We start from the raw sequence: 27101 nt of genomic DNA on the forward strand, positions 1-27101 counted from the left end.
AGTGACAAAGACGTGGAAACTTAAAACCGAAGGTGATTAAAAACAGCTCTTTGACGACGTTAGGGTGTGCAACGTGTATTGACACAATGAGTCTAGTATTATTATGCGGTTCCTGCCTAGTTTTACAAATTTTCATTATGATGCAGCTCTCCTCCGACTTTTACTCCAGACTTTTAACATTTTCTTTGCGCTCAGTAACAGTTAGACATTGTGCCGCGTAGGCATCTCTACTTGAAGGAAAACCGTAGAGGCCGTCACGCTCGTCAGGTGAAGCGCTATAAAACAGTGATTTCACGTGCGCTGAGCAGCGTGCCCTGACAAGCAGAGTCTTAGTCTGAGACTGCCGAGACGAAAACCGGCTTCAATAACAGACTGAACTCACTGCATTTCCAGAGAATGAGCAAGTACGGTGCATTCATAAACAACTGGTTATATCTTCCTCGATCAGCAGGCCGGCGGTAGTGAATCAGGCAACAAAAAGATCGCGTTTCTTACGCAGCAAGCCTGAATAAATACATCAGTGAGGAACAACGGATTGCAGCGTTTAAAGACCTGACTAGTCTCCAAGCATCCGCCTCAGTTATACACGAAAGAACGGCAACTTCCATATACAAGCCGTATACGAGCCGGTTCGCGCCGGTGCGGAAATGACTGAGCCGCAGTCAGACTGCATCGATTCTACTGGGACCACTGCAGACTATAGCCTGTGGTGGTATTGGCGAATAGCACCGCTATAATTGTCGGCTATAGAGTTCGTACAGTTCAATAGGGAAAATGCCATAAGGAGCTGATGAATGTGTTTGAGTCCAAATCACGCAATACAGCTTTCAGAATATGATTGGCATCTACGATGTTACACCTCAGTCTCTTCTGCCCACCTCCCCATAGCTCCCCTCTCCCCACCAGCTCCCCATCCCCTCTTTCCCCACAGTTCCATTCCGCCGGTTTCCCCACCAGCTCCCACCTGGAATCCGAGCACCTCGAGCGCCGACAGAATAACGCAGGGGTGCTGCGGGAACAACACCGTGTAGTTGTCCGTCTGACCCAGCGCGTTGAAGCGCGCCAGCTGCTCCCGGTCCTGACCTGGGAACACGATCGCGGGCAATGGCGACACGGCGCGACGGTGGCGACGCATGGCGGCCAAAGGGACAAACACACGGAGGGAGAGCTCCGCCCCGACGACGGGAGATGGCGCTCCCTGCGCTGAGCGACAGTGGTGTTAAAAAACAGAAATGCCTGAGAAAGTGCAACCACCGAGACCATAAGCTGAGGTGGAGTAGTGACTAGCGAGGCAGGACTGGACAGTGGGACACGCAACATCAATACCAGTTTTCACTGCCTTTGTAGAACATTATTCAGTAGTAACTGGATCCAGCACCCAAAGCATTTTCAAAGCACCACAACCAGCAGCATGGAGCTCGCACGATGCAAATTCGACCCGCGATAACTGACGACAGACCACCACCACATGCCACCGGCACCAGCGCCAGCACCAAAGTCAGTTTCAATTCCTAATGGTGTCTTGATACAAATCAGCATGAATAATCGCCATTACAGCTCAACTAAAGCACAGTTAGGTATTCTGACTCATTATAAGAAAAGCCCGTTTATAAAGTTGCTGTCCAAGAGTGGATAAATGATTGTATGAGAGATAAGACCTCAAAATAATGACATTTACTTCAAGCAGAACTTTAAAAGGAAAGTGAGGGCATGTAAGGAAGGAAAATAAATAATAGTGTCAGTAAAGAACCTTGCAATAAATTATATTTTGACTATTGTGATATGAAGTTTCTTGAAGTATATCAATATATATATAGTTCAAGTATGACCAACGTATTTATCAGTGTAGGACTATCCCAAATTAAAGTGACAATAGCAACAGACGCCAAGAGTGAAATTGGATAAGTGAAGAATCCCCGGTCGAGTCGAAGAAATCGGCAACCATTCACCAGTTGAGTAGCCTTCTCCGCTCACCCTTCAGGCCAGAAACCGAGACCAGCCAGTGATTCCGGCCCTCCTCTCGTGGAGTCAGGTTACCCTTAACAACAATGTATGGCATAGGAAAGCCGGGCTGGTCAGCTATCCTGTGAATACCGATGCACCCTGTCAGTTTCAAGGAAAAAAAACAGGCAAAACACAAGCAGCCAGTGTTAGGGAAGATGCACTCAAAAATACTTTTTTTAAAATTTAGTCCAAATATATGAATGACGGGATTCACAAGGACCGAGCCCGGTATTAGTAGAGCAGACGTCACACGAAGGTTTTCCAACCAAGGAGAGGCGCTGTAGGTTTGTAGGTTGTAGGGTAGGTTTGTAGGTTTGTAGGTTGTAGGTTAGGTTAGGTCAGGTTAGGTTAGGTTAGCTTTGTTTAGGTTTTGTTAGAAAGAAGTGCCTCCAGGCATAGCGGCTCTCCTTGGTTGGAAAACCTTCGTGTGACGTCTGCTCTACTAATACCTGTTTCGTATGCTTACAATCATAGACAAACACATAAATTGAAATTACCCTGATATTCTTCGCGATACCCGGCAGGCGATGTATGTTTTGATGTTGCTATGACCAAGATTCTTACAGAACAAGGTTATGACCGTTTAACAAAGTTATGACAAAATTTATTATGACCCGCCGCCGCTGCGCATAATACAGTCAAGGTTACCGAAATGCGTGGTTGAATTGATTTATTTAGGCAGCCTCAACGAATGACGTAAGAAATCCAAAAAAAAATCTTCTTTCATCACAACAAAAGCCCATCACGGGCCCCAACATGGTGCGGGCATAGATACCCTGATCTATAGTGCGGGCACTCAGTTGTCAGGGCTTGGTCAATGGTCAGGGCCAAGATTCTTCAAGTCAGGGCCAAAGTCAGGGCCAATATTCTTATAGATGGCTGCTGGAAGGATTCTGGCCCTAGGGCTTCGTCCAAGAATCTGTAAACGTTATCACAATTTCCAGTAGGAGTTAGGCTGGGCCAGATGAAAAATCGATGACTGAAAACTGCTTGATCTTGATGATCTTGATGGGGATCGACCATCCAAGTGGGAAAAAAACTTGTGATGATTGTTAAAAGCTAGTGAAGCGGGGATGCATTTAATTCACCAAGCATAAAAGTACCTATATTAGGCATATCTATATGGTACTTGGACTAGTTTCAGGAATAGGACGAGGGCGCAAAATGACATTGTAGTCGGCGCACCCCAATAAACAAACTAGGTAGGTATAGGACGATGAACTCTAGCTTCATGCTCAGATCGCAGGCGTTCGGTTCCGTTCGATGCTCGCCTACCGCTCCTGATGTAATGTTTCATACGGCCTTGCCCTCAGCGAAGAGTGATGGGGCGCCGTCCTCGACTCCTCGGTAACCAGAAAGGTTGAAGACAACATTGGAAGGCTTTTGAAGGACCCAGGGTTATACCATCAACACTACTTGGTAGCCTGTCCCTAGGGTTCGCTCTTCGGGACGGCTGAGCCACAGAAGTTCGCCAGCGGTCGCCTCCATTGCCTTACTTGTCCTCTACCACCCCAGTGATGGGAACCAAACTCAAGCAAGTGCGAGCGAGGCGGCAAAAGACTTAGTAGCAGACTCATATGTGCGTTTGTCTGCGAGTCAGAGCGCAATAGATCGTGGGCATGTATTTATCGGCTGTGTGTTCGTTGACTTTAGATTCAACGTTAACCCTGGCTGGTAAGATTGATGAGATGTCCTCCGTAGTGCGCTTTCATGTGACTATCTTGACACTAAACGGGGCTATGAGGTATGAACAGACTTGACGATTTTCTCTTTACAACATTCCGACGTTTGCCTACGCACTGCCATATAACAGTTCCTGTCTATCTATGCTGTCTATGATACCAATGGCTGATGCCGTGATCAAATGCTTCGAATTCATTTACTCTGACACGAGACACCAAATCACAGCAACATCAGTGATCACGTAATACTAGATTCGTAATACTAGATACTAGATTCGGCTTCATCCGTCTACAGAAACCACCAATGAAAACGAGAAGCAGGCATTTATATTGGTCGCCTCCTGACTAATAAACAACGAAAGCAGCCATCCAGCAACCACTTGACGCAAGAACTCATCAATCGGACATGGAAAAGGCAGCGAATGTAAACCAAGTGCACTTAGCTTATTCAGTGCGCAAGACAAAGCAGCATACAACACGGCTGTTCAAAAACATACGGTCATTCTAAGCGCGATATAGTCTGCCAAACGTCACACCGCCTACAGCCGAACAAGGAGTCTTCTCCATCATAAATGCTTACAGCACGTAGGTACGGTCACAGCACTTCCGCTCCTAGCACGAAGCCCACTCCATGTACGCACCAGCTCACAGCTCGCTCGTCTGACGCTTGGTGATGGTCGAGAGACCTGATCCGCTCCTAGAGACGCGATAGTAGCGGTCGACATAGTCGAGGCGACTCAGCACAGCGAGAAACTCCTCGTCATGAGTAATGATGACCAGCTGGAAGTTCTTCTGAACGACACGCTTACGCACGATCTCCTCCAAGGCCACGGCCAGACTCTGAATGTTGTCACGATCCAGGTTGGTGGTTGGCTCGTCGAGTGCCAGCATGCCACAGTTGACGCCAAACGTCTCCGCCAGCGCTATTCGTATGATGAGCGAGGCGAGCACCTTCTGTCCCGCGCTGCAGCGCCCGCGCATCTCCAGTTCCGTGCGCTGTTTCACCATCACCACGCGGTAGTTGTACGTGGTACGTTTCGACGCGTCCCCCGTCGACTGGTCCGTCTTGATCTCGATGTAGTCGATGTCGTTCCCTCTGTATGTTGCCATCCACAACTCCTTGATGATCATGTTGATGCGCTCCATGCGTTTGCTGTGAAAACGGATGATTGCGTCGTCTAGCGCTTTGGCATAGACTTGCAGATCTTTCATGGCCAGGTTGTTACAAGCGAGCTCCAGGCTCTTCTGACGGTAAATGCTCTCCGCATTTCTGAACTGATCTTGACTGAGTTTTGCACTGCGGTCGCGTATCACATCTTTGATTTGTTTCTGCGCGCCCTCCTCACTGAAGACGGTCTCCATGATACGAGAGTGCTTGATTTCCTGGCGGTGACGCTCCTCCTTAACGCTGTGCATGTCATATCCCTCGAGTTGGCGGTCCAGATCAGCGACTTTCTGCTCCAATTTTACAACTTCTGCCTGTTGGCGTCGCAGCTCCTTGTGATCCTCCAGGTCGCGCTTCCGAGTATCTTGCGAGCGCAGCTCATCACGAATCCTTTCGACATTCTCAGACACACGAGTCTTCTCCTGTGCGATTTCGCGATCAGCTTCTGCTATGTCACGCAGTCGCTGCCGCACTGACATCAGTTTCTGTGCTTTGTTGTCCCGTGTGTATGCCAAGACATCGTCGTTCATGGCTTTCAACCGACCTAGTTCCACACGAATGTTTTCGACACGGCTCCGAACATTATCCTTCCTAGTTTGGCCATCGCTTTCCACATGTTCGCGATTGGCAGCAGCTTCTAGGCACTTCGTTTCCAGCTCGCGCACTTCTTCTTCAAGTTTCTCCACCTCGAGGCGAAGAATCTTGTTGGCTTGTTCCAACTCCTCGCGACGTCGCTCTAGCTGACTCTGATCGGCCTGCAGCTTCTCAAGACGGAGTCGCTCTGCGCTCGCACGGTTACGTTCGTCACCAAGCTTCTGAAGTTCGATTCCGTGCTGACGAAGTCGTGTCTCATCACTTCGACGCTGCTCACGTGCGGTAGTCACACAGGCACGCTTCGCTTCCAGCTCAGACCCGACTGCTTCCACAGATCGGTCACTCAGCCGGGCGGGAAGCTGGGCACGCAGCCGATCCACATCGGCCCGAAGACGGCGTACATCTTTTTCTCGCTCATCGATGCGACTCACATCAGTGCGCAGGTCCTCAGCAAGGCGACGGCTGCGATCGGCTTCTTGCTGCTGACGCTGTAGTTCAGCATGAGACTGCTGCAGGCCAGCCAGTTCGTTTTGGGCCTGTTCTAGCTGCTCTCGTGCACTCGGCAGTTCACTATCTCGAAGCTTCACCAAACGTTCCTGTTTGGGTCTTAGCGTCAGCAAGTCGTCATACCGGTCTTTGGCGCGCCTCTTCTTTTCTTCTGCTTCCAATATTTCGCGAGGCAGACCGTCCATTTTACGCTTCAATTCATCCACCAGCTCAGCAGCCTCGTCTTGCGATTCGAAGTCACGGTGACAAAGTGGGCATGGCTGCGCCAGTTCGAGCTTTTCCACATACCGGGCGTTGAGAAGCTGCATTGCCACCAGCGATCCATGATGTTTCTCCAGGTCAGCAGCCTGGGCACTGATCTCAGTAAGTTCAGTTTCCAAGTCGGCTCCTCTTAGCGTCGCGTTCAGTTCGGTCTTCTCAGAGTTCAGGTCACGTTCCAGCGCTGTCACGCGTTCCTGCAAATGTCGTTGTGTCACCTCTTGAGAGTTGATTTGTTTTTGTGATCGCTTCAGTTCGGCATCTTTCTTGTTGTACGTCATCAACAAGTTTGTGCACTTTGCTGCCAAATGTTGGCTGAGCTTATCCTGTGGAACGTCAGCCATGCCCAAAGCACTAAAGCTATCAGCATTTTTGTTCATCAGCCTTCGAATCTCTCCTTCCTTTTTCGTCAGATTTTCTTCGTGGATGCTGAGCTCCTTTCTGACAGACAAGCTAGCATGGATCGCGTCTTTCTCCGCTTCCAGAGTACGAATCTCCGTTTCGAGCGCTGAGATTTTCTTCTCGTTCTCCTCAAGCCGAGCAGTGACCTCACCTTCATTTAGTCCCTCCTTCACTGACTTCAGCTTGGCATCTATTTTCGCCAAAGCCGTGTCTAGCTCCTTCAGCTTCGACGTTGAGCCCCGGGCAGCAACAAGCTGCTCATGGATCTCCTGCGCTTCCGCGTAGTTGGCTGACAGCTGGGTCTGTTTGTGACCTCGATTCGACTCGAGCTTGGTCTTCTCGACCCGAGTCGAGTCTAAGTGGGCCTGCGCTTGCTCGATGAGGGAGCCAACTTCATTGTTGACTCGTTGTTGTTCAGTTTCTTCCCTTCGCACAGATTCTTGCATGAAAGTTACAGCAGCACGCACATCTTTTTCAGTCAGTTCACCGCTTGTTGTAGGACCATCATGTCGATCATACAGCTCACGCACGAGCAAGTCACGATCCCTTCGTAGCTGGCGAAAACGCTCCTCTTCAGACTCGAGCTTCCCCCGCTCCAGTGTCAATTTTCCTGCTTCGTCTTTCTGAAGTTTCACTTTCTTTTCGATGTCGTCAAGAGTCTTTTCATCTCGAGCAGCTTCACGCTCCTTCCGAGCACGCGAAGTGACCAACTCCTGCATCATTTCATCCAGTTCATCTTCTGTCACATCTGGGTTCACTTTCAGGCAGCCTGGACGTTTCAAGTTCTGGTCCAAAGACGACACGCTCTTCTTGAGTTCACCGAGCCGCGTCTCTTGCCTTGCTTTTTCTGTTTCAATGCTGCTTGCTTCTTTTTCGATCTTCTGAAGTTTCCGCAGCTCAGCCACAATGTTGTCACGATCTGCCTTGCATTTGGTTACCTTGTCTTCGCTGCTAGCAAGGAGGTTCTTTTGATCTGATATCTCCTTTTTCAAATGTTCGGCTTCAGTGTGGTCTTTCTTTGAGCTTGCTGCCTCCACCTTCTTGATCTCAACTTGATGCCGGAGAAGTTTCACATTGTCTCGCATATTTTTTATGCACTTCAGGTATTCAGTGGCATCAAATATTGCGTCAAAGCGCTCCTTCAGCTTTTTGCCTTCATCCAAAGGCCAATTCGACTCTTCCTGGTGGCAGAAAATCACGTAGTTGAGGATGGGTTTCGTAACTCCTAGGGCAATGAACATTTCAGCCTCCATGTCCGCACACTTCTTGTTGACACTGATGCTCTCCCCGTTGGCCTTGACCTTCGTAAGCGTGCCATCGAGAGTCTTCATAGTGATGGTCTTGGCCTTTTGGGTGCCTTCGAAAATACGCAACGCAGTCATCTTCTCCCCACGAACGTTGGTGAACAGCAGCTTCACCTGTGCCTTGACGGTGACTTCCTTAGCTATCGCTGGGTCGTGAACGAACGACTGGCCCCGGCTCGAGCCAGGGGGCATTTCACCCGTAGTAGCATACTTGAGTGCCTCAATGATGGTGGTTTTACCACAGCCATTTTGACCCAGGATCAGAGTCAACGGCGAAAGGAACTTCAGATAGCCACGGTCTTGTTCTTTTGGCCCGAAACTCCGTATCCCCTGGATCATAACAGCATCAAGAGAAGACATCCTTGCAGATCACCCTGTAGAAGGAAGGGAATTACCGTCATGTGTCTAAATCATCCTGTAGGAATAATGACGCACTTTCCATACAGTACATATTTACTTTTATCATGTATCTAAAGAATTTGAATTTGGGTATTCGGTCAACATTGAGATTTGCTCTTGCTCTAATGCTCTTGTCTTTGGTTACCAAAATATGCTAAACTGCACTGAACTGAAATAAAGACCTCTGATGCGCCTTTAGCATAAGCGAGCGGCGAACCAAGCAACCAAGACATTGTGTGAGCGGACACTCAAATCGCGCAATGAAACAACTGCACCATTATCTAAAAAGTTCCTCTACAGTGTGCTGTACACTCATGCATATACAGCAGGGTACATTGTATGACACATTGGACAGCATTGACGATGGTTGACAATGGACAGACATACAATCAAGAATTATCCCTCGCCCGGCGAGGGGGGTTAATGCACTTCCCCCCCCCCTTAAGGGTTCTCGCGAATAACGTAAAAACGGCGGCGCGTAGCGCCGCCAAATTAAGCATACCTTCAAGAGCAACCTTTTGGCACCTAGCCTTAAAATTTCAGGCATCAGTCCTTTCAGGTCAGGTCACAAAGTTACAAAAACCGGTACAAGGTCATGGCAAAATCGGGCTAGTTTAGCGGCAACTAAATGACACGGGTTTTTCGTTAATAATGTGACTGCAATGGCACGTAGCGCTACCAAATTTTAGACTCGACTTGGGGCATCCATGTGTCACATGACCTGGGAGTTTAAAAGTTCCCGTGACCTCAGGTCAGGTCATAAGGTAAAAAGAACGGTACATTGTCAAAGCGATACTAAAAATGCACCATTTTGTTCATGAAAACTAGAGTTCATCATCGATTTGAGTCAAACTTGCAGGATATGCTTAACTCACAGAGTGCTATCATAGGAACTAGTTTTTTTCAAATTCGGTTGACCAGAGGTCATCTAGAGGTCATGACAAATTATAACCCTCGCCCGTAAACGGTGTTTTGCCACCTTCGCCCATGCAGGGGGGGGGGGGTTGGTGCGACCCCCCCTGGCGTTTGAAAACGGAGCGTCGTAGAGCTTAGCGGAAAAGACCAACGGATTGCTCTCAACGAGATCTCGCGATTGGTGGTATATTTTTTGGTCCTAGGTCAACATTTGACCTACTTATGACCGGTCAAAGGTCAAATTTTCGGGAAAAATCTAACTTTTTCAGATTTCCGCGCCGATTGCGGCAAACCGGTAAGAGATATCGACTTGAAACCTTCACTATCGTGATCCTTGATCAATTTTCTATCGTTTGGTGTGTATTTCGATGTCATAACTCTAAAAATGATGCGTTGGGAGCATCGGAAGTCTCCAAGGTCATTTGTGCATTGGGTCACGTCAGGCGTGTGACGTCACTGACCTGACCCTGACCCAAAATGAACTACAAGAAACAACCGACGATGCCTGAAATGGATAGCAAATTCGAATTCAGGGCATCAAAATACCCCGAAAAGGCATACAAGTGCAAGAAGTCATTACAGGTCAACCGAGGTCACTGACCTTACCTTGACCTTAAGTAACCTTCAAAATGTCAACGGACATTGTGCCAATGTCAAATCAGCCAGTTGTAATTCTAAAACAATCCATCAGTGTGTCAGGTCAGTCGGCATTTATACCAATGTGAAGCAATCTCCAATTTAGCGTAAATCTGGCCCGAGGTTGTTCTCTTTATGACGTCATAACTCCGTGACCTGGCATGACCTTGACAAAAAAAAAACAAAAGTTGCGCAAAGGATGCCCCAGAGGGTACTGAAAATTTGAGCAGGCTATCTGAAACGGTTCGGCGTGTAGCTAAGAAAAACCTCAGGGGGGGGGGGGTTGCACCCCCCCCCCCTACATGGGGGAGGGTTAAGGAAATTTGCCCGAATGGGTCTAAATGTCTACAGATGAGATATTTGCGCTCCTTTTTAACGTTTTTCTGTTGTACTACCTTCAGTTATATCTACTTGGTGTTTGCAAGCTGCAAGACCGCACGGGTCGGGTAGACTGGTCAACTAAGGTCAAACTACGTTTTTGCTAATAACTTGGTACACAATGAGGCTAGATCTTCAAAAAAGGTGTCATTGTGTTCCTTGCGATCAGGCGATTCGAATGATATGCAATTTGATGCACTTTGATTAGCTTAAACGTAATTAGTTACTTAAAGTTCACTTAATGTTTAAGAAAATTTAAGTTTACTTACACTGGTAACACAGTAGGTATATCATTCGATGCGCATGGACGTGCTGAGTTCACTGGTGCTTTTATTTTTGCTCTACCTTAGGCTTTATTAGATAAAAGATCAGGCACGTACCCAGGATTTCGCCCAGGAGGGGGCCACCTGCTTTCGAAGGGGCCCCCCAGGTCACCCGGGGGCCCCCGGGAGTCATGCAAACCTTTCGATGGTGGGGGGGGGGGGCATAGTGGGTCCGGTCTCTCCTGCAGACGTAGGTGAGAAAACGCCACGTGTGTGGGAAACGCAATTCAGTTCTTTACAACCTAATGTAGCATTTGGTTGTGATTTATCGCGTTCAACTTCACCAAAGTCAATTAAAACGGTCTCTGTAACGGTCTAAGCCTTGAGAAAATGTGGACAATTGGAAAGTAAAAATATTTTTGCTTGAGGAGTGTGCATGAAACGCACAGCATTTTATGAGCGAGCGCCTCAATTACCGAACAGCCTCCAAATTCCAATTCCGGATAATAGGTATATAATACCAGAAAAACGCCTTTTGGGCGAAGAACGAGCGAGCGAGATAGTGAGCCCTGCACGTGCGGAAGGGCGAGAGGGTACTTCCAACGGGCTTGTGCAAAGCACCCTTCTAACCGGTCGCTAGCGGTGTGCCAAATTTGAACGCAATCGGCCCAGCCGTTCCTGAGATCTGGAAGCGGCATTCTGCACGTGCGCACGTGCAAACGGGGTCCAAAATGATTTTTGCACGGCACCCTACTAACCGGTCCCCAACCGTGTACCAAATTTGAGCGCAATCGGCCCAGCCGTTCTCGAGATCTGGAAACGCCCCCTGCACGTGCGCACGTGCAGTAGCACCCTAACCGCAACACATGGGAATGCATTGCCTGGTGGGTGCCTACCTCTATGCCAAGTTTCAGCGAAATCGCCCCAGTAATTACCGAGTTACTGAAATGGGAACAAATTTGGCACCTCTTCTTTTTGTATTTTGCACGTGCAGTGGGGGTCACTCACATAGATCAAGAGTATCCGACCTTTGGTAGAAGGGATGAAGCTAACCTATAAAAATTACCGCAAGACAATCGCTCAAGCCGCTGCTGAGATATGGGCCTCTCAAAATCATTACTTTGCAAAACTGCTTGAACACCCTTGACTTTTCACGTGGCACGTGCCACGACGGTCACTGAGATGTATCAAAAGAAGTCAATTACGGGGTAGAAGGGATGGGGCTACCCAGCAAAAAAGACCGCAGGCCATTCGGTCCAGCGGTTGCTGAGATATAAGCCTCTCAAAAGCGTTACAGGCCGGGCCGGGCCGGGCCGCTCATACTGAGATTTTTCCGTTATATTGAGAAGACTTCGCTTCGCTCGCTGCGCTCGCTCGCTCGTAATAATAGTGTGGAATAAATGTCTCGTTATCGGAATTCCACTATCTGGCAACTAGCCCTATGTAAACGCGGCTATTATATGTTTCACTAGGAATCGAGCGCAATTGTACTTTTAGCCAGAAAATAAATGCTTGGGTAATTCTGGGACAGCCTGTATTAATTGGAGGAATAGGACTTAGAAGGAAATGCCATTGCAAATCGACCCACATCCCTGTGTTAGCCAATGACGCCTTTGGGGCCAAGGTTGGGGCAAGGCCCTATATACCAGGTAGGGTCGTCCGGCGATTCTACCTTTTCGTGACGTCAGCTCGTGACGTCATTTGGAGTCAAGTCTCGAAGCCCCGTTCAATCCCCATGTAAATGAGCGATTTTCGAAGCACTGTAGAATGAAGTCTGCACAAGATATATCAAACCTAAGTATCTTATCTGAAAGAGCAGACAATTTTCTGCAAGTTATCTATAACGTGTTTTTCGCTAAATCTTTTGCTTTTTTCATAAAAGCGTAAAATGTCCCCCCATGTCTCCGCAGCCTCCCTGCCGCCGGCCGCCGCGCGGTCGCGGTAGTGTAGTGGTTAGCGTGCCCGCGCAGTATTCCAAAGGTCCCGAGTTCGAATCTATGCGGTGCGGAACTTTAATTGCAATTTCAAGCTGAATATACGCACATCCATAATAAATTATTATTCGTATAGCTAAACTGTCACCAAGCTATCCATATAAATTGACTTCACCCAAAATATCGGCAAGATTCTATTAAAATACAAATTCAAATATGGCGGCTTGGACTGCCGCGTGCGTTAGGCTCCGCCCATAGCTCCGCCCACATGCGTGACGTCATTCGTGTTAGTGGACACGCAGAGAGATAGGGGACGACATGGGCCTGGGTTGGGGGATATTCAGTTTAGCCTCTTTGTTTTTCTGTGATATCTCCGGCACCGTGAAAGATATTGGCTCCTTCAGATGAGTGCCTACTCCAGTCTCTACTTATATCCAGTAGCCAGTAGCCACTCAGATGATTCGGGATCAATCAGGTGATAAGCGTTCTTTCAGACGACCAGGGGCCCCCAGGCGACCAGGGGAGCCCGGACGACCAAGCCCCCTAGGCGACCAGGGGGCCCGGGAGACCAGGGGCCCCAGTCGACCAGGGGCTCCCAGACGACCAGGTCCCCCAGATGACTAGGGGCCCCAGGCGACCAGGGCCCTCCAGGCGACCAAGGGCCAATGCGATCAGGGCCCCAAAGCGATCAGGGGCCCCCAGGCGACCAGGGGCCCCATGCGACCAGGGGCCCCCATGCGACCAGGGGGCCCCATGCGACCAGGCCCCCGGCTACCAGGGGCCCTCTAGGTGACCAGCGGCCCTCAGGCGATCAAGGGCCCCCAGGCGACCAGGGGATCCCAGGCGACCAGGGGCCGAAGGCGACCAGGGTCCCCCAGGCGACTAGGGGCGACCGGGGGCCCCAGGCGACCAGGGTCCCCCAGGCGACTAGGGGCGACCGGGGGCCCCAGGCAACCAGGGGCCCCCATTCGACCAGGCCCCCGGCTACCAGGGGCCCCCTGGGCGACTAGGGACCCCCAGGCGATCAGGGGCCTCATGCGACCAGAGGCCCCCATGCGACTAGGACCCCCTAGGCGACTAGGGGCCACAGACTATCAGGGGCCCATACGACCAGGCCCCCGGCTATCAGGGCCCCCTAGGCGACTAGGGGCCACAGACTATCAGGGGCCCCATGAGACCAGGCCCCCGGCTACCAGAGGCCCCCTAGGCGACCAGGGGCCCAGGAAACTGGGGGCCCTTGGATGACTGCAGGGGCCCCTCTAGTAACCAGGGCACATAAATGAAACTTTAATATCAATTTTTCTTCCGAGTAAAAGACGTTTTATCCAGTGTTAAAAAAATATCCTGGGGCCCGAGGGGCCCCATGATTCGGCGCTCAGGGGGGGAGCCATGGACCCCCCCGTGGGTACGTCACTGAAAAAGATATAAGCAAAAAACTGTTGGCGTTTTAGCGAGATTTTTGCATTTATACCCCCCCCCCCCAAAAAAAAAAAACTCCCTAAATATTGAGCTAGAGCAACCAAACTTGCACAGGGACGAGATCTCCTATGGGCCCACCTACCCTGTAAATTTGGCATGTCTAAGTGCCATAGGAGCCAATCGCCAGGGGGGGGGGGAGGTCGTACCAACCTTCCCCACTCGCCGTCCGCGTTATGAAAAAGGCCCTCGCCTGGCGAAGGTTAAAGTAACCATCCCACCTTAACATTAGTTTTGTGTTGATATATCCAAATTGGTGGCCATGGCCTGCAAATACCGGTTTGGGCACTCATAACATCGAAAAATGCTTTAATTCGGAGATAAGGAATTTCAAACTTGCAGTTTTTGGATTCTATAGGGCTAATGCATTGGAATGCCCCCTTAGAACTTGTGACGTCAGCGGAGATCTAACGATTTTTAAATCTTAGACTAAAACCATCGTTAACACGTGGCGGTGGTAGGCAGACAACTGAACCAGTGACAACTGAATCAGGGACAACTGAACCAGTAAAACTGAGCCAGGGACAGCTGAACCAGTGACAACTGAACCAGGGACAACTGAACCAGGGACAACTGAACCAGGGACAACTGAACCAGTGACATCTGAGCCAGTGACAACTGAACCAGTATGACAACTGAACCAGTATGACAACTGAGCCAGTGGACAACTGAACCAGTATGACAACTGAACCAGTATGACAACTGACCAGTGGACAACTGAACCATTGGACAACTAAACCAGTATGACAACTGAACCAGTGGACAACTGAACCAGTGACAACTGAACCAGTATGACAACTGAACCAGTGGACAACTGAACCAGTGGACAACTGAACCAGTGCACAACTGAACCAGTGCACAACTGAACCAGAAACAATTGAACCAGTGAGAACTGAACCCTTTTTACCTCATTTTAGGTCACCGATATCAAAATTTCGAGATGAATTTTTATACATGCTGTTGTTCCTATCAATCGCTGAAGTTCTTAGGTGATCGTTCAGTCAGTGTAGCTATGCCGAGCATTCTGACTTTTTCTGGGACGAGGTCAACTTCGCCGGATCTATTAGTCTTCTACATATGCCCCGGCCGAGGAAGGGGGTACCTATACCGAGAGGGGTAAACGACCTCCCTCACCGTTTCACCCCTAATCAAGCTAGAGCCTCGCGGGGAAAAACGACGAGCGTGTGCACCGCTACGAGACTCAGCGATTGGTACCCGAGTTTAAGGTCTCAGGTCAACCGGTTACCTCTGAGGTCAGGTCAAGTTGATCAAAACACGGGTACGGTTTTGGGTTAATACATAGCTTATCAAAATAATGGCCGCAAAGCCGCGATTTTGGCACCATCGTGTTTGCCTAGCTCAGGCGCGTCGAATGGTATACTTTTTGTTCGGACGAAGTTATCTTAACCCTATTAGTGGCAGGCTCCTGGCTACCCCTATTAGTGGCGGGGGGGGGGGGGCTGTTTACGACCCCCCCCTGATATCTCGAGATCTAACGGGCCGATTTTCAAAATTCAAACGGCATTCGATTTCGCTCAACGTGATCTACATTTCTAAAAAATAAAAATTAAAAAATGTCAATAGGGGGGGGGGGGTAGAGGGGGGTAAAAACGGGCAAATTGCAGATACATTTTAGACTGTTTATCACGGCCAGGTTTCTGAACCAATCTTAACGCAACTTTTGCCGATCGATAGAGAATGAACCAGGAATTCACCTGGATCCTAAAAATATGCATTTTCAAAAATCATAGGCGGATACAGATCATTGAGATTGGGGGTACACAAAAAGTATAGTAAATAAGGTTTTTGTTGGTACTGTTTCTAAAAAGGGTGGTAATGGTCTTGTTATGTTACAATTTTCTTATGAGAGAACGACTACAATTGTATTGGTCATGCATAGGCGGTGTCAGGGCACCTATGTTGGGAGGTAAAACATAACCCCCCTTTTTGGACGCCTGGATCCGCCTATTATAGCAAAAACGTGTCAAAAGAGGATGCACAATAACTGTATATGTTATCACATGATACCTTTCATTCACTGTTCGTAAAACTGGTGCAGCATCGTGATCTTCGCCCAAATGACTCGCTTCACGAATAGGGCCCCCCAATTCCCAGTGCTCTGGAGCCGCCCCTGGCTAAGTTATGAACTTGAAATTTTCAGGGAATGTGCCCAATTTAGTTTTAAGTAAAGTCAGAAAATTTCAGCATCGTAGCTTCAGCGGTTTCGGAGATATTCCCGAAAAACCTGAGGGGTGGATGAAAACAACCCCCCTGCCACTAATAGGGTTAAAGTGTTGACTTCGGGGCAGTCAGGTCAGAGCCCCTGAAGTGACGAAAATGGTCGAAAGTCATATCGCATGTCATATACCGTCAGTTGCTGGGGTATTCCGCCATCCCCCGTTTGCTTGTGCATTTTTGAGTCAGACCCAAACCTGTCAATTGTCATGCTTTGCCCCTGCTCAGATCAACTTCTTGATGGACACTGGATGGCGAAAACAGGGCGCCAGAGAGCATAAGATATGGCACATTGCCATGCCCATATCTAGTCACGTGACGACCAGTACCTAAGAATCAAAAGTTTTCCCTTTTCCAATGCCTTCCATGGGCCAGGTCAAAATCTTGGTGACATGGTCTGCACATGCAAATTTCAAGAATCTTGATCATAACACCCCAGATGCCCTGCTTTCACTATCCACCAGCTTCATGAATGAGCACTCAAAAAGCTGGGTGGTGTTTCATCGGTGATAGCAGCACGCTGCTATTCTGCTGACGTCACACTTGTGGTAGTGTTGGAGAGCAATGGGCTTGCTGACGTCTCCAAGGAAACCCAATTTGACATGTAGTAATAGCAGCATGCTGCTATCGAGTATCGCCGGTGAAACACCACCCTGATTATTTTGCTAAGGGTCCCTGACCAAGGCCCCAAAGCCCTAATCAGGGCGCTGTTCGGCGGCCGGCTAGTACTCTAAACAGCGCACATATATGTGCTTGTTGCCCCGGCAACGTGCTATTGACCAATGAGAAGCGCGCTCCGGGGGGGGGGGGGCCGGGGGGCCACAGGTACCATAAGGTGGGGCTATTTGAGACAGTGGGGCTATTTGAGACAGTATTTAAAATTGTTATAAAATACAAATCAATTGAAATGTATGCTTAATTTTAGCTCAGGCGATTTACTGCTCGATTCCACACCTCCCTGAGCAAAAATATCACACACAAAATTGAACGATCTTCATTTTTTGGGGATTTTAAATACTGTCTCAAATAGCCCCACTTAACGGTATATGAAAAATTGCAGTGACATTTACACTTTCCTCGCCTCTTATTGGTTAATAGCCTGTTGCCGGGTCAACCAGCATGTATGTGAGCGCCGGCAAGAGTACTAGCCGGCCGCCGAACAGGGCCCAGAGCGCTGTTCGGTCGCTGTTCTTATATCAGCATGCTGTCGGTTTTCCCCATATAAGGAAGTTACTGCTGACGCTTCTTGGCCTCTCATTGGTCTAATGAATAGACCGGTTGAATTCGACCAATGAGGAGCCAAGAAGTAGCAGCATGCTCGCAGCCTCCTGATAAATAAACGGGGGGCAGACAGAGCTCATATTTCATGACAGTCGGGGAAACTGTGGTAAAATCTGCTATTTTTAGCCGTCTGCTATTTTTAGCAGAAATCTGCTAAAAATGGGTACGCATGTGACGTCATCGTACCCAAATATAGCAGATTTGGGTACGGCCCCATACAAAAGCAGATCTGCACCCTAATTGAAGCAAATGCGCATCAAATGCCTGGCAGATTCATGATGAGAATAGTGCTGAGAGTGTTCTGTGCTATTTTTGTTCAGATCCGACTATTTTCAAATTCATTATTTAAAAATAGTCGGATCTGAACAAAAATATCAGAGGACATTCTCAGATGTAACGGAAGTTGGCACAGATTCAGCACAGGTTCAGCACAGCACAGATTCGGTAGGGGGAAAATCAGCCTCGGTAGGGGGAAACCTTTATGACCCGTTTTCCCCTAGAAATGACGTCACAAACGGGTAAAAAACCACACCAATCGAAAGCTCTCGTTTACCCAGACACAGCCATGCAGGAAAATTTCACTTTTTCCCCATAGGAGAGTTTTTACGGGAAAATCAAAATTTTGGGTCAATGGGGGGTCCCCTCCGATTTCGTTCAAAATCGGCACACGGGTGCCCCACCACCAGACGATCAACTTTCCCCAAAACGGTCCCCGTTGCATTGACGTTTAAGGCCCGTAAAGCCCCCTAGACTCGTAAAATATCCGTAAAATCGTCTTTGTACGGACAAAAAGGTGGTGCTATGGTAAAAATGGGTATCAATCGAAAGCTCTCGTTTACCCAGACACAGCCCTGCAGGAAAATTTCACTTTTTTCCCATAGGAAAGTTTTTACGGGAAAATCAAAATTTTGGGTCAATGGGGGGTCCCCTCCGATTTCGTTCAAAATCGGCACACGGGTGCCCCACCACCAGACGAGAAACTTTCCCCAAAACGGTCCCCGTTGCATTGACGTTTAAGGCCCGTAAAGCCCCCTAGACTCGTAAAATATCCGTAAAATCGCCTTTGTACGGACAAAAAAGTGGTGCTATGGTAAAAATGGGTATCAATCGAAAGCTCTCGTTTACCCAGACACAGCCATGCAGGAAAATTTCACTTTTTCCCCATAGGAGAGTTTTTACGGGAAAATCAAAATTTTGGGTCAATGGGGGGTCCCCTCCGATTTCGTTCAAAATCGGCACACGGGTGCCCCACCACCAGACGATCAACTTTCCCCAAAACGGTCCCCGTTGCATTGACGTTTAAGGCCCGTAAAGCCCCCTAGACTCGTAAAATATCCGTAAAATCGTCTTTGTACGGACAAAAAGGTGGTGCTATGGTAAAAATGGGTATCAATCGAAAGCTCTCGTTTACCCAGACACAGCCCTGCAGGAAAATTTAATTTTTTCCCCATAGGAAAGTTTTTACGGGAAAATCAAAATTTTGGGTCAATGGGGGGTCCCCTCCGATTTCGTTCAAAATCGGCACACGGGTGCCCCACCACCAGACGATCAACTTTCCCCAAAACGGTCCCCGTTGCATTGACGTTTAAGGCCCGTAAAGCCCCCTAGACTCGTAAAATATCCGTAAAATCGCCTTTGTACGGACAAAAAAGTGGTGCTATGGTAAAAATGGGTATCAATCGAAAGCTCTCGTTTACCCAGACACAGCCATGCAGGAAAATTTCACTTTTTCTCCATAGGAGAGTTTTTACGGGAAAATCAAAATTTTGGGTCAATGGGGGGTCCCCTCCGATTTCGTTCAAAATCGGCACACGGGTGCCCCACCACCAGACGATCAACTTTCCCCAAAACGGTCCCCGTTGCATTGACGTTTAAGGCCCGTAAAGCCCCCTAGACTCGTAAAATATCCGTAAAATCGTCTTTGTACGGACAAAAAGGTGGTGCTATGGTAAAAATGGGTATCAATCGAAAGCTCTCGTTTACCCAGACACAGCCCTGCAGGAAAATTTCACTTTTTTCCCATAGGAAAGTTTTTACGGGAAAATCAAAATTTTGGGTCAATGGGGGGGTCCCCTCCGATTTCGTTCAAAATCGGCACACGGGTGCCCCACCACCAGACGAGAAACTTTCCCCAAAACGGTCCCCGTTGCATTGACGTTTAAGGCCCGTAAAGCCCCCTAGACTCGTAAAATATCCGTAAAATCGCCTTTGTACGGACAAAAAAGTGGTGCTATGGTAAAAATGGGTATCAATCGAAAGCTCTCGTTTACCCAGACTCAGCCCTGCAGGAAAATTTCACTTTTTCCCAATAGGATAGTTTTTACAGGAAAATCAAAATTTTGGGTCAATGGGGGGTCCCCTTCGATTTCGTTCAAAATCGGCACACGGGTGCCCCACCACCAGACGAGAAACTTTCCCCAAAACGGTCCCCGTTGCATTGACGTTTAAGGCCCGTAAAGCCCCCTAGACTCGTAAAATATCCGTAAAATCGCCTTTGTACGGACAAAAAAGTGGTGCTATGGTAAAAATGGGTATCAATCGAAAGCTCTCGTTTACCCAGACACAGCCCTGCAGGAAAATTTCACTTTTTCCCCATAGGAAAGTTTTTACGGGAAAATCAAAATTTTGGGTCAATGGGGGGTCCCCTCCGATTTCGTTCAAAATCGGCACACGGGTGCCCCACCACCAGACGAAAACTTTCCCCAAAACGGTCCCCGTTGCATTGACGTTTAAGGCCCGTAAAGACCCCTAGACTCGTAAAATATCCGTAAAATCGTCTTTGTACGGACAAAAAGGTGGTGCTATGGTAAAAATGGGTATCAATCGAAAGCTCTCGTTTACCCAGACACAGCCCTGCAGGAAAATTTCACTTTTTCCCCTTAGGAAAGTTTTTACGGGAAAATCAAAATTTTGGGTCAATGGGGGGTCCCCTCCGATTTCGTTCAAAATCGGCACACGGGTGCCCCACCACCAGACGAGAAACTTTCCCCAAAACGGTCCCCGTTGCATTGACGTTTAAGGCCCGTAAAGCCCCCTAGACTCGTAAAATATCCGTAAAATCGTCTTTGTACGGACAAAAAAGTGGTGCTATGGTAAAAATGGGTATCAATCGAAAGCTCTCGTTTACCCAGACACAGCCCTGCAGGAAAATTTCACTTTGATACCCATTTTTACCATAGCACCACTTTTTTGTCCGTACAAAGGCGATTTTACGGATATTTTACGAGTCTAGGGGGCTTTACGGGCCTTAAACGTCAATGCAACGGGGACCGTTTTGAGGAAAGTTTCTCGTCTGGTGGTGGGGCACCCGTGTGCCGATTTTGAACGAAATCGGAGGGGACCCCCCATTGACCCAAAATTTTGATTTTCCCGTAAAAACTTTCCTATGGGGAAAAAGTGAAATTTTCCTGCAGGGCTGTGTCTGGGTAAACGAGAGCTTTCGATTGATACCCATTTTTACCATAGCACCACTTTTTTGTCCGTACAAAGACGATTTTACGGATATTTTACGAGTCTAGGGGTCTTTACGGGCCTTAAACGTCAATGCAACGGGGACCGTTTTGGGGAAAGTTTCTCGTCTGGTGGTGGGGCACCCGTGTGCCGATTTTGAACGAAATCGGAGGGGACCCCCCATTGACCCAAAATTTTGATTTTCCCGTAAAAACTTTCCTATGGGGAAAAAGTGAAATTTTCCTGCAGGGCTGTGTCTGGGTAAACGAGAGCTTTCGATTGATACCCATTTTTACCATAGCACCACTTTTTTGTCCGTACAAAGACGATTTTACGGATATTTTACGAGTCTAGGGGGCTTTACGGGCCTTAAACGTCAATGCAACGGGGACCGTTTTAGGGAAAGTTTCTCGTCTGGTGGTGGGGCACCTGTGTGCCGATTTTGAACGAAATCGGAGGGGACCCCCCCATTGACCCAAAATTTTGATTTTCCCGTAAAACCTTTCCTATGGGGAAAAAGTGAAATTTTCCTGCAGGGCTGTGTCTGGGTAAACGAGAGCTTTCGATTGATACCCATTTTTACCACAGCACCACTTTTTTGTCCGTACAAAGGCGATTTTACGGATATTTTACGAGTCTAGGGGGCTTTACGGGCCTTAAACGTCAATGCAACGGGGACCGTTTTGGGGAAAGTTTCTCGTCTGGTGGTGGGGCACCCGTGTGCCGATTTTGAACGAAATCGGAGGGGACCCCCCATTGACCCAAAATTTTGATTTTCCCGTAAAAACTTTCCTATGGGGAAAAAGTGAAATTTTCCTGCAGGGCTGTGTCTGGGTAAACGAGAGCTTTCGATTGATACCCATTTTTACCATAGCACCACTTTTTTGTCCGTACAAAGACGATTTTACGGATATTTTACGAGTCTAGGGGGCTTTACGGGCCTTAAACGTCAATGCAACGGGGACCGTTTTGGGGAAAGTTTCTCGTCTGGTGGTGGGGCACCCGTGTGCCGATTTTGAACGAAATCGGAGGGGACCCCCATTGACCCAAAATTTTGATTTTCCCGTAAAAACTTTCCTATGGGGAAAAAGTGAAATTTTCCTGCAGGGCTGTGTCTGGGTAAACGAGAGCTTTCGATTGATACCCATTTTTACCATAGCACCACTTTTTTGTCCGTACAAAGACGATTTTACGGATATTTTACGAGTCTAGGGGGCTTTACGGGCCTTAAACGTCAATGCAACGGGGACCGTTTTTAGGAAAGTTTCTCGTCTGGTGGTGGGGCACCCGTGTGCCGATTTTGAACGAAATCGGAGGGGACCCCCCATTGACCCAAAATTTTGATTTTCCCCTAAAAACTTTCCTATGGGGAAAAAGTGAAATTTTCCTGCAGGGCTGTGTCTGGGTAAACAAGAGCTTTCGATTGATACCCATTTTCACCATAGCACCACTTGTTTGTCCGTACAAAGACGATTTTACGGATATTTTACGAGTTTAGGGGGCTTTACGGGCCTTAAACGTCAATGCAACGGGGACCGTTTTAGGGAAAGTTTCTCGTCTGGTGGTGGGGCACCCGTGTGCCGATTTTGAACGAAATCGGAGGGGACCCCCATTGACCCAAAATTTTGATTTTCCCGTAAAAACTTTCCTATGGGGAAAAAGTGAAATTTTCCTGCAGGGCTGTGTCTGGGTAAACGAGAGCTTTCGATTGATACCCATTTTTACCATAGCACCACTTTTTTGTCCGTACAAAGACGATTTTACGGATATTTTACGAGTCTAGGGGGCTTTACGGGCCTTAAACGTCAATGCAACGGGGACCGTTTTGGGGAAAGTTTCTCGTCTGGTGGTGGGGCACCCGTGTGCCGATTTTGAACGAAATCGGAGGGGACCCCCCATTGACCCAAAATTTTGATTTTCCCGTAAAACCTTTCCTATGGGGAAAAAGTGAAATTTTCCTGCAGGGCTGTGTCTGGGTAAGCGAGAGCTTTCGATTGATACTCATTTTTACCACAGCACCACTTTTTTGTCCGTACAAAGGCGATTTTACGGATATTTTACGAGTCTAGGGGGCTTTACGGGCCTTCAACGTCAATGCAACGGGGACCGTTTTGGGGAAAGTTTCTCGTCTGGTGGTGGGGCACCCGTGTGCCGATTTTGAACGAAATCGGAGGGGACCCCCCATTGACCCAAAATTTTGATTTTCCCGTAAAAACTTTCCTATGGGGAAAAAGTGAAATTTTCCTGCAGGGCTGTGTCTGGGTAAACGAGAGCTTTCGATTGATACCCATTTTTACCATAGCACCACTTTTTTGTCCGTACAAAGACGATTTTACGGATATTTTACGAGTCTAGGGGGCTTTACGGGCCTTAAACGTCAATGCAACGGGGACCGTTTTGAGGAAAGTTTCTCGTCTGGTGGTGGGGCACCCGTGTGCCGATTTTGAACGAAATCGGAGGGGACCCTCCGTTGACCCAAAATTTTGATTTTCCCGTAAAAACTTTTCTATGGGGAAAAAGTGAAATTTTCCTGCAGGGCTGTGTATGGGTAAACGAGAGCTTTCGATTGATACCCATTTTCACTATAGCACCACTTGTTTGTCCGTACAAAGACGATTTTACGGATATTTTACGAGTTTAGGGGGCTTTACGGGCCTTAAACGTCAATGCAACGGGGACCGTTTTGGGGAAAGTTTCTCGTCTGGTGGTGGGGCACCCGTGTGCCGATTTTGAACGAAATCGGAGGGGACCCCCCTTTGACCCAAAATTTTGATTTTCCCGTAAAAACTTTCCTATGGGAAAAAGTGAAATTTTCCTGCAGGGCTGTGTCTGGGTAAACGAGAGCTTTCGATTGATACCCATTTTTACCATAGCACCACTTTTTTGTCCGTACAAAGACGATTTTACGGATATTTTACGAGTCTAGGGGGCTTTACGGGCCTTAAACGTCAATGCAACGGGGACCGTTTTGGGGAAAGTTTCTCGTCTGGTGGTGGGGTACCCGTGTGCCGATTTTGAACGAAATCGGAGGGGACCCCCCATTAACCCAAAATTTTGATTTTCCCGTAGAAACTTTCCTATGGGGAAAAAGTGAAATTTTCCTGCAGGGCTGTGTCTGGGTAAACGAGAGCTTTCGATTGATACCCATTTTCACCATAGCACCACTTGTTTGTCCGTACAAAGACGATTTTACGGATATTTTACGAGTTTAGGGGGCTTTACGGGCCTTAAACGTCAATGCAACGGGGACCGTTTTGGGGAAAGTTTCTCGTCTGGTGGTGGGGCACCCGTGTGCCGATTTTGAACGAAATCGGAGGGGACCCCCCATTGACCCAAAATTTTGATTTTCCCGTAAAAACTTTCCTATGGGGGAAAAGTGAAATTTTCCTGCAGGGCTGTGTCTGGGTAAACGAGAGCTTTCGATTGATACCCATTTTTACCATAGCACCACTTTTTTGTCCGTACAAAGACGATTTTACGGATATTTTACGAGTCTAGGGGGCTTTACGGGCCTTAAACGTCAATGCAACGGGGACCGTTTTGGGGAAAGTTTCTCGTCTGGTGGTGGGGCACCCGTGTGCCGATTTTGAACGAAATCGGAGGGGACCCCCCATTGACCCAAAATTTTGATTTTCCCGTAAAAACTTTCCTATGCGGAAAAAGTGAAATTTTCCTGCAGGGCTGTGTCTGGGTAAACGAGAGCTTTCGATTGGTGTGGTTTTTTACCCGTTTGTGACGTCATTTCTAGGGGAAAACGGGTCATAAAGGTTTCCCCCTACCGAGGCTGATTTTCCCCCTACCGAATCTGTGCTGTGCTGAACCTGTGCTGAATCTGTGCCAACTTCCGTTACATGCAACCCATCCTCGAAGTTATTTGGTCCGCAGGGCTACCAAGTGGGAAAAGTTTTTTGGTAGCGCTAGCTACCAAAAAACCTTTGCTTTTGGTAGTTTGGCTTACCAAACTAGAACCGGTATAGCGGAAGCGGAAGGGGTCACAAATTACCAAAATAGTGGTGCGGTGATTGGGATTTTGAATGAGGTTTATAGATGGCCTTGCGGTCTGCGGCGTCAGCGTGGTTGCAGTTCCCGCCCGTTCCCGCCATTTTGGAGCTTGCAAGGCATGGGAGCGTGAGTGGTTCGGTGATAATTGTACGTTGTTCTATATACCCTGACTTGTACTTTGGTGTTGTTGAGGGAATCGGAGCCGAGGAAGGTTAATAACAGGCATGAGTGCCCCGGCGTCCTGGTACGGGCGGTTGAAGCGGAAGCCGACAGGTAGGTTGAAGCTTTCTTATAGGTAGGGGAGAGAGGTCATATTGCGCCACCTTAAGGATATCGGCCTATTGCGGCTAAAGTTGACCAGCTGTCATGCTTGATGATATCTCAAATTGTACCTCAGTTATTTTGGCATCAAATTACAACTCCTAATTTGTATCACACCCATAAAAATTAACAAGAGAAAAGTTTTCCGACACACCTGCAAAGGGCGCATTTACGGACTACCCCATCAAAAAGCGCCCATGCCTTTCATGTAAAAGCGCCCTATTAAAAACAACGGTTTGCCACCTAACTAAGTAGCCTATTTGAACGTGTCAGCCCATTAACCATTTATGCTGTGAAGGCTAAGGTAATGGTAAGGTGAGCGCTCTAATAATCAAAGTGTTCAATGAAATGTGTCCCAACCACCAGATGCTGTTTCTCTGGGTTGAAGAATAGGGCGCAAATAGGGTGGGCGCAGTTACGAATGGAACACATTTTTCATGAGCTTCAAATATGGCGAGGACAGCGAAGCCACGGTGGTGATTAACTTTCAAAACTACCATTAAACGAGCAATTAACAATGATTATTAGTTGAATCACTATCTCTAAGATAAACCATGACACTAGCAAAGGTCGAAATAGACTGTTTCGCGTAAGAAAATAGAGGAAATCACAAAACATGGTCTGCGAGAATGTTGAGACACCTCACCTGCCCCCGTGGACCGGAATAAGAGCGAGTTATTGGTGGTGAAGTAAATGCACACATTCGAGCATTCATTCGAATCGAATTTTGGACAGGAGGAAGGTGTGGCGCATTTAAGAACATGGCGCAATATGACCTCTCTCCCCTATCTTGGGTTGAAGCAAGGCGGTTGAAGTGAGCTGTATGTACGATTCTGGTTGGTGATTTAGATGACCATACCTACTTTGACCTTAACATTAGTTTGAGTTGATATATCCAAAATGGGGTCCCTGGCTTGCACTTACATCGCCAATAAATGTGTAAATTCAGAGATCAAGATATTCAAATACAAACTTGCAGAACAGTCGGGGAAACTATGGTAAAATCTGCTATTTTTAGCAGTCTGCTATTTTTAGCAGAAATCTGCTAAAAATGGGTACGCATGTGACGTCATCGTACCCAAATATAGCAGATTTGGGTACGGCCCCCGACAAAAGCAGATCTGCACCCTAATTGAAGCAAATGCGCATCAAATGCCTGGCAGATTCATGATTAGAATAGTGCTGAGAATGTCCTCTGATATTTTTGTTCAGATCCGACTATTTTTAAATAATGAATTTGAAAATAGTCGGATCTGAACAAAAATAGCAGAGAACACTCTCAGCACTATTCTCATCATGAATCTGCCAGGCATTTGATGCGCATTTGCTTCAATTAGGGTGCAGATCTGCTTTTGTATGGGGCCGTACCCAAATCTGCTATATTTGGGTACGATGACGTCACATGCGTACCCATTTTTAGCAGATTTCTGCTAAAAATAGCAGACTGCTAAAAATAGCAGATTTTACCATAGTTTCCCCGACTGAGAACTTTGCTCAATTTGCTTATGTTTCCAATGGAAACTGCGCCCAAATGTCAGCAACTTCTGTAAACAACTGCTTTTGAAATATGTGCCATCATTGCCTGGCTCTGCCCAGCGTAGTACGTACTACGCTGATATCGCTGATATCTTTTGAGCGTACGCTCCAAAGATGTGAGGACAACGAACAACATTTTGGGCCAGGACAGCTTAGAAGCTTCGTCCTCTGGCAGACTGCGAACACTGCCCTGATCTTAAACAAAAATGTTTAGGAAATAGGAGCACATGGTATGGTAGGGTATGCTGCTTTGCATGCAACTGCCATACTTCCAGGATGGCAAATTTTTGCTTCCTAATGGCATATCAACAGTAGAGGTTGTCTTGCAAAACAGTCTTGCAAATAAGATAAAAAAAAAT

The 27101-nt window shown here is 47.8% G+C and overlaps 1 protein-coding gene across 2 annotated transcripts; it reads right to left on the bottom strand.

Annotated features, from left to right (window-relative positions):
• Nucleotides 1-3991: 3991 nt before the first annotated feature.
• LOC122386679 (DNA repair protein RAD50-like) lies at nt 3992-17257 on the bottom strand. 2 transcript variants are annotated; one of them, XM_043376102.1, is made up of 2 exons: nt 17234-17257; nt 3992-8290 (listed from the first exon to the last, which is right to left on the bottom strand). In XM_043376102.1, the coding sequence occupies exon 2, from the start codon at nt 8274-8276 to the stop codon at nt 4332-4334; it is 3945 nt and encodes a 1314-aa protein (XP_043232037.1). In that variant the 5' UTR covers nt 8277-8290; nt 17234-17257; the 3' UTR covers nt 3992-4331. The 2 variants fall into 2 exon arrangements, with proteins under 2 accessions (XP_043232037.1, XP_043232038.1); XM_043376103.1 differs by lacking the exon at nt 17234-17257 and adding an exon at nt 17194-17217.
• Nucleotides 17258-27101: the final 9844 nt, after the last annotated feature.

This window comes from Amphibalanus amphitrite, unplaced genomic scaffold (assembly GCF_019059575.1).
Source record: "Amphibalanus amphitrite isolate SeventyFive unplaced genomic scaffold, NRLGWU_Aamphi_draft 000259F_arrow, whole genome shotgun sequence".
NCBI classification, from domain to species: Eukaryota; Metazoa; Arthropoda; class Thecostraca; order Balanomorpha; family Balanidae; genus Amphibalanus; species Amphibalanus amphitrite.

Excerpts from the sequence above, each read along its gene's own strand:
- LOC122386679 (XM_043376102.1), bottom strand. The coding sequence starts at position 8,276 with ATGTCTTCTCTTGATGCTGTTATGATCCAGGGGATACGGAGTTTCGGG.